General features: G+C 28.6%; 3 protein-coding genes across 3 annotated transcripts; 1 reads left to right on the top strand and 2 right to left on the bottom strand.

Moving 5' to 3' along the window:
• Positions 1 to 1,420: 1,420 nt before the first annotated feature.
• LOC112595122 (protein ALP1-like) lies at positions 1,421 to 2,439 on the bottom strand. The gene is made up of 2 exons (XM_025340215.1): positions 1,915 to 2,439; positions 1,421 to 1,531 (listed from the first exon to the last, which is right to left on the bottom strand). The coding sequence occupies exons 1-2, from the start codon at positions 2,437 to 2,439 to the stop codon at positions 1,421 to 1,423; spliced, it is 636 nt and encodes a 211-aa protein (XP_025196000.1).
• A 7,570-nt stretch (positions 2,440 to 10,009) lies between these two features.
• Positions 10,010 to 11,314, bottom strand: LOC112595121. The gene is made up of 3 exons (XM_025340213.1): positions 10,943 to 11,314; positions 10,409 to 10,520; positions 10,010 to 10,311 (listed from the first exon to the last, which is right to left on the bottom strand). The coding sequence occupies exons 1-3, from the start codon at positions 11,312 to 11,314 to the stop codon at positions 10,010 to 10,012; spliced, it is 786 nt and encodes a 261-aa protein (XP_025195998.1).
• Positions 11,315 to 17,522: 6,208 nt separating this feature from the next.
• LOC112595120 lies at positions 17,523 to 19,723 on the top strand. Its single transcript, XM_025340212.1, has 2 exons — positions 17,523 to 17,948; positions 19,079 to 19,723. The coding sequence occupies exons 1-2, from the start codon at positions 17,523 to 17,525 to the stop codon at positions 19,721 to 19,723; spliced, it is 1,071 nt and encodes a 356-aa protein (XP_025195997.1).
• Positions 19,724 to 20,387: the final 664 nt, after the last annotated feature.

Here is a 20,387-nt window from a genome sequence, read left to right as displayed (position 1 = left end):
TTAAAATGAAAATATGATACAAAACGGTACCTACGCTATCACACCATATATACTATAGTTCATTTTTTTCTATACAAATATAATACCTACCTAAAAAGTATAATTTTCTATATTATTGACCAAGTATAGGTAACTAAAACTGAATATAAAATTAATTAACATAATATAATATTTTGGTTTTTTATAAACAATAAATTCCGTTCTCTGGTTGTCTTAAAAATAAGTAGCTGAGTGGCTGCGTGAAATAATATATTTGATTTTATATTTATGTTAATAATTATACTTTGATAAATAATAATTACCTAGTATATTATATTATAATGTTGTATATTACAATAATATATTACTTAGTATGAACAATGATTGTGCAAGGTAGCTGCGGTGCAACGGTCGATATAACATGGTGAATTGCACGTCATTTATTATTATAAAATCATGTTTTCGTGGCATCTATCTAATAAATAAGTTACATCATATTATTGGCGGCGGTGGCAGATGGCAGTAGAAGCTATAATGTTGTACAAAGATTTTCATCGTATGATTGGGGCGGCAGCGACGACCGTAGTGGCTAAATCATAGATTTCTATATAATATTTCTATATTATACAGAAGTGTGTAGGCTAAAGAGTATGTGATGGTTGTTATCGCACAATAATTCGTGCAACGTATTAACAATAGCTCGACACGGCAGCATTGGTCTATTTATAATAATATTATATTTTAATTATTATTATCAACATATAGATTACAAAATATATAATATTTTTATTTAATCTTACTAAAAAACTTAATTTGATTACTACTCAAACTAAGTGGGGGTAAGGGCACCAATACTTCTATCGCCGGCTCTGGTTGTGGCAGTTATACGATATAACTTATACCCACTGCCTACCCTTTTAAGTGCGGCTGTTGAGTTCTTTATCTAACCAATGGTTAGATTTTAAGACGGGCGACGGAGTAGACGGGAAGTATATATTAAGTATATTATAATGTAGTTATATTATAATACATACTTCAGATTTTATAATGACGATAGCATTGTCATCGAAAGATCATTTAATAAGATGTGGTGCCTATACCTCGCTTTATTGCAATTATTATTTTCCCGAAAATATAATAATTATATTCCTTTCTTCGTACTAGCAATAATATAGTTGTGTTGTAACCTATATGGCCGCGCGCACATTGGATGCGTTTTCGTACGAATTTGATTCGTGCGAACTTGTACGTACACGCACGAACGATCCCGACCTATCAAATACTATGTGAGCGCGCAGACTGGGTGCGATTTGTTCGTACGCAGACGTACGTGTAACTTTGACGTACGAAAACAATCCGAACTTGTCCGGATTTCATTAACGTTCGTACGCCGGCAATGGATAAATTAATAAATTAAATAAAATGGATAACGAAAAATTTATTAATTTAATTTACCAACATATGTGTTTGTGGGATCAAAGCGATTCAAGGTATCACTTACGTGACCTTCATCGCAAGGCATGGCGAGAAATATCCGAAGAAATGGAAATACCTGGTAAATACAATTTATTAAATTTATTTAATACTAAATCTTTTAATAATATTAGATAATACTAATTTATTAGATTTTACTAAATACTATACAATTTATTAAAATATATTGTTTATTACGTTGATTTATGATAAACAGATGGAGTATATGATAATTAATTATTAAATGTACCTATTTTGATAAAAATAGTTTTTAAGTGTTTCCCTGACATACCGAGCTCTCGATGCGCTTCTATTCTCTCCTGCAGTCATGAATCTATTTCTGTTCTCATTTAGTGGTCGCCGTATTTCCGTAGATAAATCATGAATACCTTCCTTATCAATTATAATATTATGAAGTAAACATATACACTTTATTATGACATCCGCACGGTCGGGATTTACCTCAATTGCTTTTAATAACAATCGCCACTTGCTACTCAAAATACCAAAGGCACACTCAACAACTTGCCTTGCATTTGTTAAGCGTTTGTTAAATATTTCTTCTTCTGGGCCCAAATTTTTTTGCGGATAAGGGCGCATTAGATATGTTTTTAACGGGTAAGCCTCATCACCAACTAAGAAGTGAGGCAAAGCTATGTTACTTCCAGGTAATACTTTTTCTTGGTTTGCGTTGAGAGCACCATTTTCCAATTGTTGTGAAAGATTTGAATGCGAAAATATTCCACCGTCACTCTCTTTACCATAGGCTCCCACATCTATAGCAAGAAATCTATAGTTTGCATCCACAACAGCTTGCAATACAATTGAGAAAAAGCACTTATAATTACGGAACACGCTACCAGAATGCACTGGTGCGTTAATCCGTATATGTTTACCATCAATGCTACCAGAGCAATTAGGAAATCCCCATTTGGTCCAAAAATCATTAGTAATATTGTCCATATCTTCGCTTGATGGAAACTTCATATGAATGGCAGAAAGATTTTCCCAAATAGCTTTACATGTTTCATGTGTAATACAACCAATGGTATTGTCTGAAATCCTAAATGAATATGCCAGAGCTCTGAACGATGAACCTGTGGCTAAAAACCTGAAATAATAAACATTTTAGATTCCGAGTGAAGGGCTGGGAAAAAATTAGAAAATTCAAATTTGGGGGCTGGGGAAATGGACCACGAGGAATGTATTGATTTTACAAGTATGTATTTTTAATTTCAGTTGATGAGCTAAAAAAAAAGTGGCGAGGATTACGAGACACTTTCGGGAAAGAACTTAAAAAAGTCAACAGCAAAAAATCTGGTCAAGCAGCTGTTTCAGAAACTGACTCCAGATGGCCTTATTTTAAGAATCTGTTGTTTCTTCGAGGTACAATGTCTCGAAGGGATCTTAAAAGTAGCGTTCCCGATAACAGTGACTTATCTGATGAGGAGGTATTGACACAAACAAGTAAAAGTTCAAACTATACGGCTTCGTCATCCCACTGTCAATCGCCGGAAGTAAATAACGAACAAACTCCAAAGAAAACATTTAAATCTCCATTAAAAAAAAAAATTAAAAGGAGTCAGGCAGATGATATTGATACAAGACTATTGCAAATTGAAGAAGAAAAGTTAAAATGCTTTCAAAAAAGTGCAAATGATCCTGATGCTCAGTTTCTAATGAGCCTTCTACCATTTTTAAAAGATATCCCTAAACATCGCAAACTAATGGTACGAGCAAAATTACAGCAAGTTCTTATGGATGAGCAACATTCTATAACATCGATGGGATTATATGATAATTCTAGTGATTCGAGTCAATACAGTGTTTTTCAACAATTGCCAGAAGATGATCTTACTCGCTACGTCACGCAATTCAACCCAAACAATAATAATTAGTTAATTTATATGTATATGTTTTGCTTTTAATGAGGAGGTCTTATCAATAAAAATCATATGATAATTATTAAAAAAAAATTTAAGTGTTGAATTTTTTATTTTTATAATTAAATATATTATTTCCTTACCTCAAAGTTACTATTAATCGTTCCTCAGGAGATATTGTGTCGCGAAAGTTACTGAATTTTGTCAGGTTAGGTCGTATAAAGTTTAAAATATATTCAAAAGTTTCTTTCTTCATGCGTAAATAGCCATGAAACAGTATGTGGTCATTATATAAGTCTTCCATAATATGATGAAATTCACCGAATTCATTTCTTTTTAAATATATTTCCCGTACCCATTCGGTTCTACGATAATGACGACGACGCAGCCGTCTCCGGATTAGAAGAGAATTATCTTGAAGGTACAAATTATTCATTGCGTTCTAAGGACGTCACGATTGCGATATCGCCGGAACACTGACTATTTTACGGAAAAAAAACGTATTCAGTGTGCGCAATCAATTCGTACGACCAGTATTCGTACGTTTTTGTACGAAACAAATTCGTATACAATGTGCGCGCGGCCTATGAGTTTCTTCCGTGAAATAGTATATTGATCTAATATAATATTCTCTTGTCTAATTTTAAATCATATTTTAATTTGAACTAAAAATTATAATTTATTGATTAGATTTAATAAAATATTGAAATAGATTCAAAACATTTAGACTAAAATATTATTTTAAATTAAAAATTGTTGTCTTAAAGTTATTTTATATTATTAACCAAATGTTATTTTAATGTTCTAGTTTAATTTAATATTAAATATTACTTAAAAAAAAATTAGATTAAAACATTAAAAAAACATTTAAAAGTATTATTTTTTTTTAATTGCTATAAGATATTTTAAAAATGTGTTAATTAAAATATTATAAAAATCGTCTAACTTAAAAATTATTATAATGTTAAAATAATAAAATTACTATCTGGGTTATTCTATATTATGTTCTTTATTCTTTAGTATTATAGGTAAAAATTATTCATCTTTAAAATACAAAATTTTGTTCAAATTGAAGCTTCTTCAAAAATGTATACAAATAATTGTATTATCAACTATATATTATATATATATATATAAGCTGACCCAGTAAACGTTGTTTTGCCATATAAATTATATCTGAACTTAAGCGCATTACAATGCGGACATTCCTTGTCCATAGCACCAATCTCTACTTTCGAATGAGCGTAATACTTAATATCGGGCCCATACTTGAATGCTAGACGAAGGAATGAATTGGATGTATAAGTCAAAATGAAATTATATCTCAATTTAAGGATACTGATAACGGCGATTATCGATAATAACTAATATACAAAAAGTACACTGGTGAATGGTCATAGGAATTGGACATTGGACCTATATAATCTGACAATCTGTGTATTATCTTAGATTCATTTTGACTACTGGTTTTTATTGTTGGGTTTTATAAATTGCCCAGTAGCAGTAAATTTAACAAATATTTAAATGTTAATAAGTCGCAAACGGATAACTCAAATAAAATACTGTAAACGTTAAATATATTTTTTTCAATATGTTTCTAAATAGGCTATTTTCAATTTTTTCAAAAAAATTTGAATCAAATTTAAAATTTATTATTTTTCCTACTATAAAATAAAAAAAAAATTTTATAACATACGTGTAGTACAAGCGTCTATTAATTATATAAAAAAAAAAAAAATGAAAAAATATTGATTAGATTTCAAGTTATTTCATTTGTCAGAACTCCGTGGGACACAAACTGAAAATTAGTAGATAGCTTAATTACAATAAAAATTCCAAATTTATCAGACTTTATTGGAGTCTTGTAATAACATTTTTACAATAAATGTTTTCCCTTCTATCATAATTTGATAGTTAACTAAGTTTTTTACAAATAAATTGCCTTAATAACATTGTTATCTAATATTCCAAAATAATAATTGGATTCTAAATCTATTATTAGAGTGATTAATTTATATTTTAGAATGAATGTTTTGAATTCAGATCCTTGGATTGAATTTGGTAAAGGGCCATTTATATGTTGGTTCTTTATAATTATGTCACTGTTATTATTAATAATAATATGATTTGTGTTTGAAATACAATTTATTTCAAATTCTTTAAACCGCTTAATAATTTGTTCTAATGGCTGTTCATGCTTTCTTAACATAACTTGGAATTTTTCAAGAAAATTTTCAAATGGAAAACAACTGATATTGTCTAATCGACCAAAAATTTTTAATCATTACACAAATTCAATAACCCATAAACTTTGTGTGAAATTAAATGCTTGCCATATATAATTTGAACATTTTTAATTTAAACTCATTAAAAGTTGTTTAGCAAATTCAATATACAAATGCAAACCAGGTCTTATTTATTACAGCACATAAAATGAGACTAATTTTTTTTCAGATAAAGCATTCTATGCTAAACATGTTAAGTGCATGTAGCCTAATAGAAATTAATTAATTATATTAAAATTTGGTAAACTTAAAAGAACAGTATTAACATTTGGAGTAATATATTCATTTTATGTTCATAATGGTGCCATATCTTTGATGTAAGGAAAACACCTACATTTACAAAAATCTTCACCTTCTTGAGTACATTTTGTACAAGAAAATACTATGTATAATTTTTGGCTTTTGTTTTTTTTTGGGGGGGGGGGGAATTATTATATCATTGATGTTTAATCCAATTAGCCCATTAGTCAATAATGGTTTAGCTTAATTTACAAAATAATATAGATATTCATATTTATTGTTATCAGTAGGCTTACTTTTCTCCTAATATAAATCAATAGGAAATATATTTTTTTTACCTTAATAGTTATCAGGTTTAACATAAGCTAATATTGGCCAAATTACTACTGTAGCTATTGGGAGTACCTCAATACCAATAATTAATTCTAATTTTTTGAGAATATTATCACTTGAATAATATTTTATCAGTGTATCAACTATTCCAAAATGAAAATATTTGCCATTTGGTTCGAGAAGTCATGTTTGACCAATATGAACAAGGGGAGTTTGAAGGAGTTCTAGAATTTTTTTAAATCTTTTAAAAACCTTTAAACTTTCTTAGAATAATTGATAATGTATTCAAAAACACTGAGTAATTTTAAAATTGGCAGCCCAATTTTTAAACTCAATTTCAATAGTTTCAGTAGTATTTTCAATACTTTAACCATACCTATATCATAGGTAATACATTATAAAAATCTTTTGTTAAATCGTTCAAAATATTTGTTTCAGAACATAAATTATCACTAATTATATTAACAACAACTGCAGTACCCACACTATTCGTTATAATATGTCATAAAGGTGAATTAAAAGAACAAGGTGAACTTAATGAACTATTAAAATTAATTTGTTCATTTAAATTGTTTCTTGTAGCTGAATTATTCTTTTGAGAGTCTGAGAAAAAATATTAAAAAACTTTTTACTGGACCCTTTGTTAATTTTTGGCATTTTTATAGACAAATTATGATTAATGATTATACAATTTCTAAAATAAATGCTAATGTTTAAAAATTGAATTAAATTATAATTTACAATATTTTAGTATGGTAAATAAAACCTAATAATACAGAGAATGATAAACAGGAAGCATAATATATTGAAACTTCATTAATATTTCTTTTTGCATTTGATGTTAAATGAAATATTATAACTATCATCTATATGAAATTACTAAATTTTCAATAATAGTTAAAAAATTATTTAAATTTAGCATTATTGTGTCTTATAAAAGTAAAGTACATTTAAATACTTTTATAAATAATAATGCTTACTAATAGAATGTAGATACATATCAAATATATAACAACTAAGTTTTTTTTTAATTACTAATAAAGTAATAAATGTAATAAATACTTACTCATATTAAAGAACAAATTATATTTCACGTATTCCGTATTGCGTACTAAATAATTTTGGAGATGTATTAAGACTGAAAGACTGAATTGACTCGACTACTGGAGAACGGAGGATTCTTAAATTTTAATTGTCATTGCCAGTGCAGTCGTCTACTCACGAACACTAAAGCCAAACAAACAATCGACGGACTAAACAATCATTGTCGGATTGTCGGTTATAAATTTAGTACAGTATAAAAAATTATACAATATAAATATTTATTAATAAATTTATTATATAAGTATATATGAATATAATATGTACCACATAATATATTAATTATTACGATTACTGTTCGGAGTATTCATTACTCCTCAGTCCACGATATCACACGCGATAACATATTGGGATTATCCGTTACGGTAGCGACCAGCAGGCCTGCAGTGGTGTTTCAGAAAATACCTACTACCTAGAGTAAATATTAATGTACAAAATACAATAGATGTTTCATCCAAAATAATAATTTTTTTTTTTTTTTTTAATATTTTATTATAATAAAATAATATTACCGAAACCTCATTTTCCACTAATTTGACTAATCGTGTATCTAACAAAAATAATAAACCAATATTTGCAATACTATACACGAATTAGTATTAATAAGTACTATTTAAAAAATACCAACTTATTTTTTGGACTGATGTCATTTTTACTATTGATTTAATATATTGATATATTTTAATTTTTAATCAATGCTTTTACCAACTATAAACCGTTTGCTAGGACTATACAATATATTTTATTGTTATTTGATAGGTACCTAACAAAATCGCCTGCACAATAATTTCATAATAAAAAAGAATAATGTTGTGATCCAGTTACATCGAATCAAAATAAATTTAACATGTCGTTTAATAAACTATTATTGAAGTTTATTAACGTAGATTAATATTTAACACGTTTTAAACACTCAGAGTAATGTAACATCTTAAGAAAAATACTTCTAGCACGGATACCGTTAAAGAGTCACCACGCATAAATAGTATGTTCAGATCGTTCTGAGAGCGCCCTTATATGTTAAACAACAGCCGGATTCTATTATTAATTACAAGGTCTCGTTTAAGTATTTATTTTTGGTACTTTGATTTTAGAAACTAACTAGGTAGGTATTTCTTGTAATATTTATTGACAACAATTTATGTACTGCAGCACTGCAGCTCGTATCAATGCGTTAATGCGTAATACATGCCTGTTAGTGTGGTCCTACGTGTTACATACATATATATAAGTGTGTATGTATTGAGTACGGAGTTACAATCAGTCATCAGTGGTGTATTGGTAAAGGTAATAGGGATGGACAAATATTTTTAAACACCGATTTTCGATGTATCGATACATTGAAATTTGAAACATCGATTCTCACAGTGAAAATATCAATGTTTTTTAAAATCGGTGTACATAGAAAAAACATCGATGTTTACCGATGTTTTCACAAAAAAATTTTACCTTAAAAGCTGTTTTTTTTAGTGTGAGGTGGAATTTTTAATTGCTACATAGTGCAAATTTTATACTTACTAAATACCTTTTATACCTATTAAATGGTAATTAATTGGGTAAACTTCAAATACAAAACTATTTGTTTCAGTAAATATAGATTGAACATTTTTATTTTGAATTATTTTGTTATATTATTCTATTTTTATAAATCATTATTTACACACGATTAGTAATACATGTATAACTTACCTAATACCTGTATTCATATGAATAATTTTTAATAATAAAATTTTTAAATAAAAACAAATAACAATGCTTAATGTAAAATGTTTTATTATAATAATAATATACCTAATAGCTATTATGAGCAGATAATTAGTTATATGTATCAAGATAAAGATAATAAGTATAATTTTTTTTAGATAAATTATATAGGTTTTCTTAGTACTTAATTATAAATTATAAGTTATAACTTATAATACGTACAAATTACAAATATAATATTAATAAAAACAAAACTAAACAAAAAATATATAATATTAAAAACATATCTTTGTTTATAAATTATAAAAAAAAAAAAAACTAAAAACTTAAAAGAGAGTAAAATATTAAAAACATAACTTATCATTTATACATCTATTACAACAAACAATTTTTAACAAAAAAGATAATATAATACTAAAAACGACAACTTTTTGTTTAAATAATTATGGCATAAAACATAATAACTTGGTTATAATGACCATAATGTATCATCTAAGGATTGTAATAATAATAATTTGTTTAGATGTTTTTGTGTTAAACGATTCCGTTGATTAGTTAAAGTTAGTCCAGCTTTAGAGAACAACCTCTCACTTGATACAGATGTTGCAACAGTTGATAAATATTTTATTGCAATGTTTGACAAAATGCGATATACACTTTTCATATCATTCCATAAGTGAAAAGGATTGTCTGATAACCAAGCCACGCTTGATTTCAAGTACAAATTTAATTCATTTGGAAACCCCATGTCATCAGACCGAAGCTGCCCTCTACGTCTGGTAGCTTGTTGTGCCATTGATTCATGTTCTTGGCTTCTTGCCATAAATTGAAAGGTTTTGCTTCATCATGTACTAAAACAAAATAAATATATATATATATATAATATTATAATACAGTTTTTTTTACATTTTATTTCTTGAAGTTTCCATACTTGTTGTTGTATCGTTGTTACTCGAGCTTTCACTATGATCTTGGTTTTGTTTTATCTCTTCAGAAATATATTTCAATGTCTTAGAGAGTGCCAATCAATGGATCTTTAAAATAAATCTTTTTAAATTGTGAATCTAAAACTGTTGCTATGCTTAAAAATGTAACACTTTCAACTAAACCAAAACGCTTCTCACAATGAAATATGATTTCTTTTTTTAACTGAATGCCTAATTCTTGTGTACGTTTGAATTGAATGATGTTTTTAACCATCATGTACACCATAGGAATAACCATACTTGAAGTTACATATTTTTGACCACAAAGTTCTTTGGTAGATGCTTCAATAGGTCTTAATAATATCAGAAATATCTTTGATTTCTTTTCTGGATATCATTGATGGAGCTGTAATATGATTATGCACAATATCATTAATTATTTTGCTTAATTTAGTGAAGCGTTTTAACATATTATAATATGTACTGTTCCATCTGGTTGCTACCTCTTGAATGAGTTTACCATCACCATTGGTTGCTTTTCGCAGTTCGTCGCTCGCCACAACACTATATTTATTAGTTCTGTCAGTTTGGAGACACTTGAAATTGCATTCTGTGCAACAAGATTTAATGTATGTACAAAGCAAAGAATGTGTTGTTTTTTTCCAAAAGACAAATCGATTGCTTTAGTCATGTTTGCCGCTCCATCGGTTACCACTGCAACTATTTTTTATTTGGTAATATTCCATTCTGTGCAAACATCTATCAATTTAGACTTTAGTGGCTATATATTCATTTGTATGTCCTCGTCTAGTTCATATACTCTTAATAATGCTGCGTTGAATTTATATTTATCAACAAAATGAATAGTAACACCAATATAACTTCTAGTTTGGATGTCTGTCCAAATATCTGTCGTTAAAGTGAAATATTGTACATTTTTTAATTTGGCCATAAAAATGTCTTTCATTGTATCATATTTTTCAAATATTTTGCTAGAAATATATCGACGACTGGGTACTTTAAAATTTGGTGAAACTGTCTTCATAAAGTATTTAAACGCTTCGTCTTCGACTATGCTTAATGGCTGATTGTCTTTACAAATTATAAACATAATTGCATGGATAAGTTTTTTGGATTTGACACCACCTTCTTTGAACGATACCATAACACCAAATGATTCTGAAATCGTTTTTTGTCGTTTAAATGCTCCCATAAAAGTTTCATTGGATACGTTATGGTCTTTATTTTGTTCAATGGAACTTGAAGGTATATCATGAATCTTGGATGTTAATGCCTCAGGAATCTTGGATGCTGATGCCTCAGGACTCTTTAGTTTATCTTTATTAGATAATAAAGTATTTTTATGTTTGCTTTTTAAATGTCCATTCATATTAGATGTGTTACCTAAAAAATATGTCATGAAAATGTTGTGCTCACTTAGCATACGATTAACCAGAATAAATATGCAAATGTTGAAATGCATACAAATCCGCGCGTAAATTTATAATTTGTACATATACCTACGTAATTTAATAATGTTTATCTTAACGACGTTCATGTGCGGTTAGATTATCAATAAATATTGTATGCTGAATTACTGGACATCTATATTATACTTGTACGAGTATTATGTATATAATTAGTCAGTTTATCAAAAATTGACTTTTTTTTAATTTCTATTATCCGAACTCAGTGTGGTCCCAATTATATAGTTCGGATAATCGAGGTTTTATTGTACTAATTATTGTTGGAGTAGTCGAATAGTGTTCCTGATAGTCTACAGTAAATTATTTTACGTCCCAAAAAGTATTAACAACAATCGCGTCATATAACTACTACCAGTAACCGAACGCAGTTGCGTTGTCGTCCGCAGTTCCACGGCTAGACTCCGGTGTAGGCCACACCGTGTTGTCCGCCGTCTTTGATTGGGTGTACGGTGTACCCATAGGTCATCTATGATCTATTATCTATAGCAGGGATGGGCAACTCAAAGTTACTATAGGGCCAATTTTTAGAAAAATTTAAATATAGCGGGCCAGAACATAGAAAGCAAAAAAAAAAAGTCATCAAAATATACATTTTGAATAGCATTTATTTTGTATATAATGAAATAGGACTTAGGTTAAAATTGTATACCTATACCTAATGCAATTTGAAAATGTAGCGCAGGCCAGATAAAAAAGGCTCGCGGGCTGCCAGTTGCCCACTCCTGATCTATAGTACATAGATAACCCAAGCAAATATTATGTAAATATCTATTAGTCATTATTAACATAGGCGTAATCTAGGGGAAAGAAGGGAAAACTGTCCCTCTATATTTTATTGAGGAGACAATAGTATCATTTTTCCCCTTTTTAAAAGTTATAATTTAACTTCTACTTAATCATAGAAAAATAAAACAGCATAATTAATTTTAAAATAATTAATAATAGATTTATCGTTTTGTGTGCTATGGTATATTGAAAGAGATGGACTAGTTAATATTGATCAAGTAGTTTGACGAATTTGATGAAGGTGTTCTTTGATTCGTGATCGTCGATTGTGTTAAAATAAATTGAGTTATAAACATATAATTTTTAATAACTTTGTTGAGTTTAATATCTTTTTTATTAGTTTTGCAATGTAAAATTTAAAAAAAAATAATGAGTTATTAAATATTATTTGTTCATTAATTTATTAAACTAACTTTTAGTGTTACATTGCTTACCCCCCCCCCCCCTTAGAATTTACTTAAAGTTCTGCCACTGGTTATTAGTATTTTAGTAACTATTTATACTTAGAACCCATTTTTATATTATCACAAAATATTTTTAAATTATCAAAAAATTGGATAATTTTAATGAATTTTTTTGAGATTATTATTATTATTATGCGTATACATGTACTAGCCGGTGTGTATGTGCACATATACTGACGTATACTTGCGTATCGGCTATTTTTCAAAAGGTATACGCTATGGATGAAAATCTCATGACTATGGATATACTATGTCGTATACCCTCCAATGCATCACTGGTAAAATTTTTAAAAAAACTCGTATGCGGAGTCAAAGTGATATATTATGAAACAGCAACAATGCGTATACAATTACAGTGTACCGTTATATTCGTTATAATGATTCGTACATACCTACGTGAAATATTTTTTTTCTTTTATCATCTTCTATAACGAATTATTGAAAATTCCACTTTTCTATTCACACGATGGACCATACCCGGTAGAATACCTACCTTCCTATTTACATGTAGATTTCCAATGGTCATTCATTGTTATTTCTTTGTTAATCCATTGTTATTTATCATTATTCCTTTAGATCATACACGTATTGATCAGATTTTAAAGATTTCAATCTCTACTTAAGAACTTATTTAAGATTTATTTGAACATGAGTATGCATGATACGTCACACAATATTTTGCTACATAGCTTAAAAAAATTAACTGTTTTTGAATTATGGTTCGAGTTTCTCTCGAAAAAAATCCTTTATTTAATCGTTATTATTTGCAATACGCGGTGACAAACTGAATAAAAGTCATTGAAGACAAAATTAATAAAATGTATAACCATAGCAAAGAGATCTCTCTAAATTTTATATTAAAAATAAAATAACTTGGAACAAATAAGATGCATTCAATTTTGTCTGAAACAAAAGAATATTATTTTTCAATTACGAAGTATGAATATCTTATTTTTAAGTTAGAAAATTTGGAATATTGGTAATTGGTGATATTTAGAATGCGAATGTAAATGTTTAATGTATTTAATATAATGAATGCTAGTATAAAAATCTAAAATAACTTAAAATTCAAAAATTATTTCAAATGCTTCTTAAAATTGTTTCTTAAATCTAGTACAAATTTAGTATGGTTGAACAACTAAAAGAAAAATATTTTTAAAGTAAAAACCACTGATGGTTTAAATTTAATTAAAATATTTGTATTTATGACTTCTTCGTGCTATTTAAAAAATACGTGTTAGCGTGTCTTTTTAAGTGTCGACATCTAATTCACCACCCAATTCCCAATTTGCATACTGCCGCATACTTCCAATTGATTGAAATTTTTTTATTTTGTAAATATTTTAATTACATTTTATAAAACGAGTAAATAAGTATTATGTGCATTAAGTCTAGTTTTTTAAAACTTAGGTCTTAGTTATATTTAAATAATACTATTCACAAAGACATGGGTGTAGGCACTTACCTATTAATTATGCTACGGTCTTCACAACGATTTTGGTATGGGCCACGAATTAAATTTTAAAACTACTTGAATACAGTGAAAAATTTTGAATTTACTCAATCAGTATTGATCTAATAAAGCGTCTCCGTTGGGTATATTTTTCCCCGAGGTATAAAAATGCCTAATTCCCGGTCAATACATTGTTGATGATTAAAACTAAAAGATAAAGATGAAATAAATAAAATATGTCGCATATAAAAAATAACAAAACAAATATTTTATTTTATTTAGGTAGAAAAGTGTAGAATGTTAAGTTTTAGAATATAGAATTCATTTTTAGTGCAGCCCGCTGAACTAATGGAACCGAACAACACCTTATTATGTTTAATTATCAACTATTTTTTTTTTATCCAGTATTGTAACTTGTTAGTTGTCACATAACAATACCAGTTGTAGTCGCATCAGACTCGTTCGGAATAGGCTTTCTCTTTAGGAGGGGAGATAATATCCCGGTCGTCTGAGATGGACCACCAGCATTGAACGCCACTGCTGCAGGTCCGTACATATAAAGAAAATGGAGTGGTTTATGCCACTCGGGCTCCACCACTCATTTCTCATGTTGTAGCACCGATGATTTTCATACCTACTGCACATATCTGATGTCACTTGTTCTACATCTACCTGCATGTTACAGCCCTAATTCACATATTTTTTCAAAATATATGATATTTTTGTCTATTGTAGGTAAACTGTCAATGTGCAGGGCGGAAGCGTAAAGTAGTAATATGTGCGTCCCGATACCAAAAATAAAAACTTAGACTTCGCACACTAACACCTAAGACCTAAAATACGTAGAAAATAGATATATCTGGCTTGTGTGGTGCTGTTATAACTCGAACTGAAGTGGTCGGGATTGCCGAGCAAATACTGTCAAGCTATGAAATACGTGTTGTATTAAGTATGAGTTAAGTTAAAAATTAGTGTCAGTCGATAGATAAGTAACTCAGAGTTAAGTATAGTGTAATACGATATAAATAACTACGACCCTTTTAGCCCCATAGATAAAAATAATATACAACATGTATGTAGTAAATATAATAAACTATCTGAATTACCCGGCTTGGCCGTGTGTATTTATGTCGATTAATTTCTCGGAACAATTCAATTTATAGTATTAATAAAGTTTGAACACTACTACAACTTTTCGGCATTTTAAGATTGACGAATGTACAAAAAACTTGAAAAATTATTAAACGAAATCTGTATGTACGGAAAGCGTATCATGAAATTATATTTATATACGTGACTGCGATTACTGCTTGGCGATTAAACACCGACTAAATGCTCGACAATATGAGGCGGTGTGTTTATAAAATATAAGAATAAAAATATAATTTTGTAAAGGAAATTTAATAAATTTAAATATAACTGGTCTTCATTGTTGTCTATGACTACGTTGCAAAACGAGATACAATTTTAACATAAATTATCCAAAAATATAATAGTTAGGGAATAATTTATTTCTTAACAATACGTCATGAATTCATTAATCATAATCTCTTTCTATGGTAAAATGGAATTAAATAATTAGTTTAATGATCTTTTTATACAAAATAAGCTTGATTATGCTAAGTATGATTTTGGAGGAAATGATGAAAACCACCTAAGATTATTTTTATCAGTTTGCAGCATCATGTACGATCAAAACTGTAGATGCATTAAACGTTTTTTACGCAAATATTATTCATGTAACATGTATAACACATAAAATGTGGTGGAATAAGTAAGATAGTTATCCTTTATTGTAAACAAATTATTTAACAATCCCCTCTAAGATTGAATATAACAGATTTTATTTATTATAATATATATTGGTTTTTAGAAACATAAATTGTTTTCATGAGAAAATGATACAATATTTATAAATTATAATTATTCGCTAAAATAAATTATGTATTTTTATTTAATTTGAGATTTAATAAATAAGTGGACTCTATATCATGCATGACGTTTAATTCCAAAAATTAAGTTAAACTGAAGAAATTCTGAAAGCTGTCATGAAATTAAACTAACACTTTTAGAGTATATAAATATAATATACTATATATTTTGCTAACTGTAACTTCTGTAATCCTCCATCACTACCACGACGTATGCATCGAGTAATAGTAGTGATTTTGATTAAAACGATTTTAGACTAAATAATTATGAAAAAAAATTTGAAATTAATGATATCCACAATATTGCAAATAACTATTTTTTGAATATTAATATTAAAATTCTATTAGATTTGTTATTAGTTTAAAAAAAATGCTTATAACCAATCTAATACAACTCTTCAGTTCACGGTGAATGTATATTTAGTGTAATCGGTTAGTTATTTAATAAGCGAAGAGATCCAATAGGCAATAGCTGATAAAAACTTTAAGATGAAACTTTTGCTATAATTTAATAAATATTTTACTAAAATACAAAGTTGGCTCCTTTCTCTTATAGTTTTTGTTCCCTGAAAAGTATTCAGAGTTTAAAATTCATTATATTCTTAAATATCATGTCAATTTTATTTAATAATTTAAAAAAAAAAATGTTTATCTATATAAACAAGTTAAAAGATTACCTATAATTACGCTTTTGGTAACTACTACATATTTATTTTCATTTGTACCTTTTTTTTTTCAATTTAGTTTTATGTATAGTACATTTATTTTTAAGCTAAATAACATTTATGATTTTTATTATTTTAAATTATATTATCAATTATTTATGTATTTCAAAAAAAATAAAAATAATAATTTAATTAAAAGTTTTTTTATAACTTATAAATTAATTGAGTTAAAAACAAATTAGGATACTATTAACCAAACTTTTTAAAAATGTATTTTTTATTAACTTAACTCGGTCAAAAAAATTCAAGTTATCATTATCCAGGTTTGTTATTTTATAGTAAAACATTTACAAAATCTTCAATTCTTCTGAGGTTTTACAATTGAATAAATATTTAATAAATAATTTTTAATATTGAAACAATATTAAATAAAATTACATTGTTTACATAAATATAAATAGCTTTACATCTTAAAATATTTTCCTTAATAATTAATATTATTATTTATTACGATAATTGTATTTTAATTAATAGTGTATCTAGCTAGAATCGGTTGCAGTTGCTATGCATGAAATGTTTATTTGGGTAGGTTCACCTACATATATTATTGTACGCGTCGCGAAATCAAATAAAACTGCGATGCTCAACAGCGGCTTAATTAACAAAAAACAAAATTGATGAGTTGACAAATTAACCAAAACATAATAAATATATAAAATTGCCGATTTCAGGGCACAAAATTATCGAAAAAAATCTATAAACAGGACACCACTGATTCGATAACGATATAGATTAAATATAATATTACCTTCATGAACGGAATCGATTGTGAGGAAGATGGCGCAAGTATGTTCCTGATGCCCCTAAAAAAGAAGCGGTGTCCAGTCGATAACGACTATCCACCTACCCAAGCTGGGCCGAGTGCTGCTCGGTTCGAGGATTCAGTCGAGTGGAAATGGACAAAGTGCACGTGCGAAAGTCTGTTCCGGACTTTAGGTCGGTACTACGACGAGACATGGTTTCCAACCGTGATTAACGAGTGGTGTCAGCTTTATTATCGGTGTAACCACGTAACTGATTACTGGCAGCACCGGGACGAATGGCTGGCTGGCGACGAGGAAGTCCGGCTAGCCGTGTGGGCTGAAGTGCTTAGGCATCGCGACCAACACGACGCGAATCAAAGCGAACAGAATGATACCGATCTAATGTACGTTGACGACCGAGTGGATGCTGCAAAGGTCAGCCCATTATATTTTATTATTAAAGCTCACTCACACATTTTTTGTTGAAACAACTCGACAAATTAATTCTTCACACTTTCTGTAGTTAATTTAACAAAAATAAGATTAAAAATATTAGTATTTAACATTAGGCATACATAACTTATTAATTTGTTTGATATGATTTTTTTTTTGTTGTAACCTTGATGCTAATTCTTTTATATTTGGTTTAAAATTTGTAACTTTTAACGAAACACATACGAGACTGCATTCATCCAATAGTCGTAACACTCTAGTCTTTTAAATAAAATTTGATGAAATTCATTTCCAAAAAGACTTACTCCCATGAATAAGTTGAAGGTCACTATAATATAATTTTCTAGAAGATGTAAAGGATAATGAAAAAGTATTTATAATGTGGTCTCATGATTAATTAAATTATAAAATAAATAAAATATTTTTATTTTTCACGTGCCTTTGACATTTTTTTCCATCCCTGTCTTACATATTTAACTAGTCACTTTCTGACCTCATCATAATAATATTTATAAAAAAATTGACATAACTATTATATTTTAATATACATTTTTTAATTTTTCAATATTTATACCAATTTTGTATTTATCGTTTTACTAGTAATAAATAGGGTACCAAAACTTATTTATATATCATATAATATAACAGAGGTAGCCAATATAAATATGTTCGTGAGCTAAAGGATAAATACAATGACACCAAAATCTAAGATATTTATAAACACATTTCATAATATAATTTGATAAATGTTTTTAAATTTATACCAATAACATTAAAATTTATAGTAACAATAAGTACATTTTTATTTTATAAATAAAACGCGGGCTACAATAATTAACAACTCCTAATATAACATAGTAACAGCTAAAAAGTATGATGTGGTATTTGTAATTCACCCTTTATACTAAGTAAATTACGCACTATAAACAACCTATACATATTACGTATAATGGATTATATTTTCATGATCAATAACACTAATTTTAATATAGAAAAAAAAAAATGATTAAAATGATTTGGTATTATTATTACTGAATAGTTTATTTTATTCAACAGTTATTTTACCATGCATTATTTTTAACCACGCAATTTATACTGAATGCATGCTGTAGATAATGGAAATACACGGGGCCTTGAACGAAGCCAACGATAGGATCGAACTGAAACGAATGGACGTACAACTCACGCCTTATGTTGAGAAGCCAAGTGCTGCGGATAGAAAACGGGCAGAAGTTGAAGCAGCAGAGATAGCATTAGCCGACCCGGACAACGAACCAGACTGGGTGGATATGAGACGAAAAATGCGCGGCTCGTTTGCGGCATTAAATCTGGCCCAGTGCGATGTCAGCGCCGAACTCCTGGACCACATTATTATTGAGCTGTGCAAGTATTGGGCCAATGTGCCGGAATTAGAGCACGTGATTGAACCGCTTCTAGAGCGGAATATAATGCGTGAAGTACAAAGCTTTCGGTTCAAACTATTCAATATGGTAATCGATATTGAACCGGAGATCGAACAATCATGTCCGGAAACGGAGGAACCGGAACCATGTTACATACGACCGCGGTCATCATCCCTACCGCCACCACCACCACCATCACCTGTGATCTGCAAGAAACCGAAACCTAGAACGGCAAGCTGTCGCAGTCGCAGACCAGCTACCACAAAATTGGCCGAAGCTAGAGCTCGGCAAAACGCCGCCCGAGCGCAGGATCGCGAAAACGCGTCTATGGGCCAATGTCGTGACCGTAGGTAAATCGCGACCGACTAATATTTACGAGTCTACATTTTACTCTTAGATTGTACGTTGTGACAGTTTATAATATGATAACCAAATAAAATTTTAAATTTAATTATATTTTTCATTAAAAATAATATATACAATCTATGGTAAAACTTAATAGACATAATAAGCAAATTAGAAAATGAAAAGAATACACAAAAATGATATTCATGAGTAGGGATACCACCTAGTAATAGAAGCCAACGTTAATATTCTTGTTATTATAATATAATTATATAACATGCATTTCTGGATATAATAATAATTTGGTGTTATTATTGTTTCTCACCTTGTGAAGAATATTTGACGGGTTGATTTATGAGGGAAGGGGGGGGCAACGTGACATTGAACACTAGGACGTTTTAAATAATAATTATTTTTCATATTTTTTTTAATTATGCATAATTCTTAATATGTTTATTTACATAATCTGTAAATCATTTTTATAATTTTATTTATTTAAATATTAATGTGGTAATATTATACTGCAAAATAATAAAATGTTTACAGTGAAATCATATAATATTTAAATAATATATTCTATTTTATAATGGGCTGTAATACTTAATTTATGTTATTTAAAACTTGGACGCAACTAGACTATTTAAAAAGATACAGATTGGACGCAGATAGGCTA

This window comes from Melanaphis sacchari, unplaced genomic scaffold (assembly GCF_002803265.2).
Source record: "Melanaphis sacchari strain LSU unplaced genomic scaffold, SCAv2.0 Contig257_pilon_pilon, whole genome shotgun sequence".
Lineage (NCBI taxonomy): Eukaryota > Metazoa > Arthropoda > Insecta > Hemiptera > Aphididae > Melanaphis > Melanaphis sacchari.
This window is presented reverse-complemented; position numbering and strand designations above follow the sequence as displayed.

What these genes read in the sequence shown, in the direction of transcription:
- LOC112595122 (XM_025340215.1), bottom strand. Translation starts at nt 2,439, where the DNA reads ATGAAGTTTCCATCAAGCGAAGATATGGACAATATTACTAATGATTTT. An exon ending in TGTTATTAAAAGCAATTGAG is followed by an intron (nt 1,532 to 1,914) that starts GTAAATCCCGAC and finishes TGTATTTACCAG; the next exon opens with GTATTTCCATTTCTTCGGAT.
- LOC112595121 (XM_025340213.1), bottom strand. Translation starts at nt 11,314, where the DNA reads ATGAATGGACATTTAAAAAGCAAACATAAAAATACTTTATTATCTAAT. An exon ending in CAGTTTCACCAAATTTTAAA is followed by an intron (nt 10,521 to 10,942) that starts GTACCCAGTCGT and finishes TGCAATTTCAAG; the next exon opens with TGTCTCCAAACTGACAGAAC. An exon ending in GGTAGCAACCAGATGGAACA is followed by an intron (nt 10,312 to 10,408) that starts GTACATATTATA and finishes AATGATATCCAG; the next exon opens with AAAAGAAATCAAAGATATTT.
- LOC112595120 (XM_025340212.1), top strand. Translation starts at nt 17,523, where the DNA reads ATGAACGGAATCGATTGTGAGGAAGATGGCGCAAGTATGTTCCTGATG. An exon ending in ACCGAGTGGATGCTGCAAAG is followed by an intron (nt 17,949 to 19,078) that starts GTCAGCCCATTA and finishes TGCATGCTGTAG; the next exon opens with ATAATGGAAATACACGGGGC.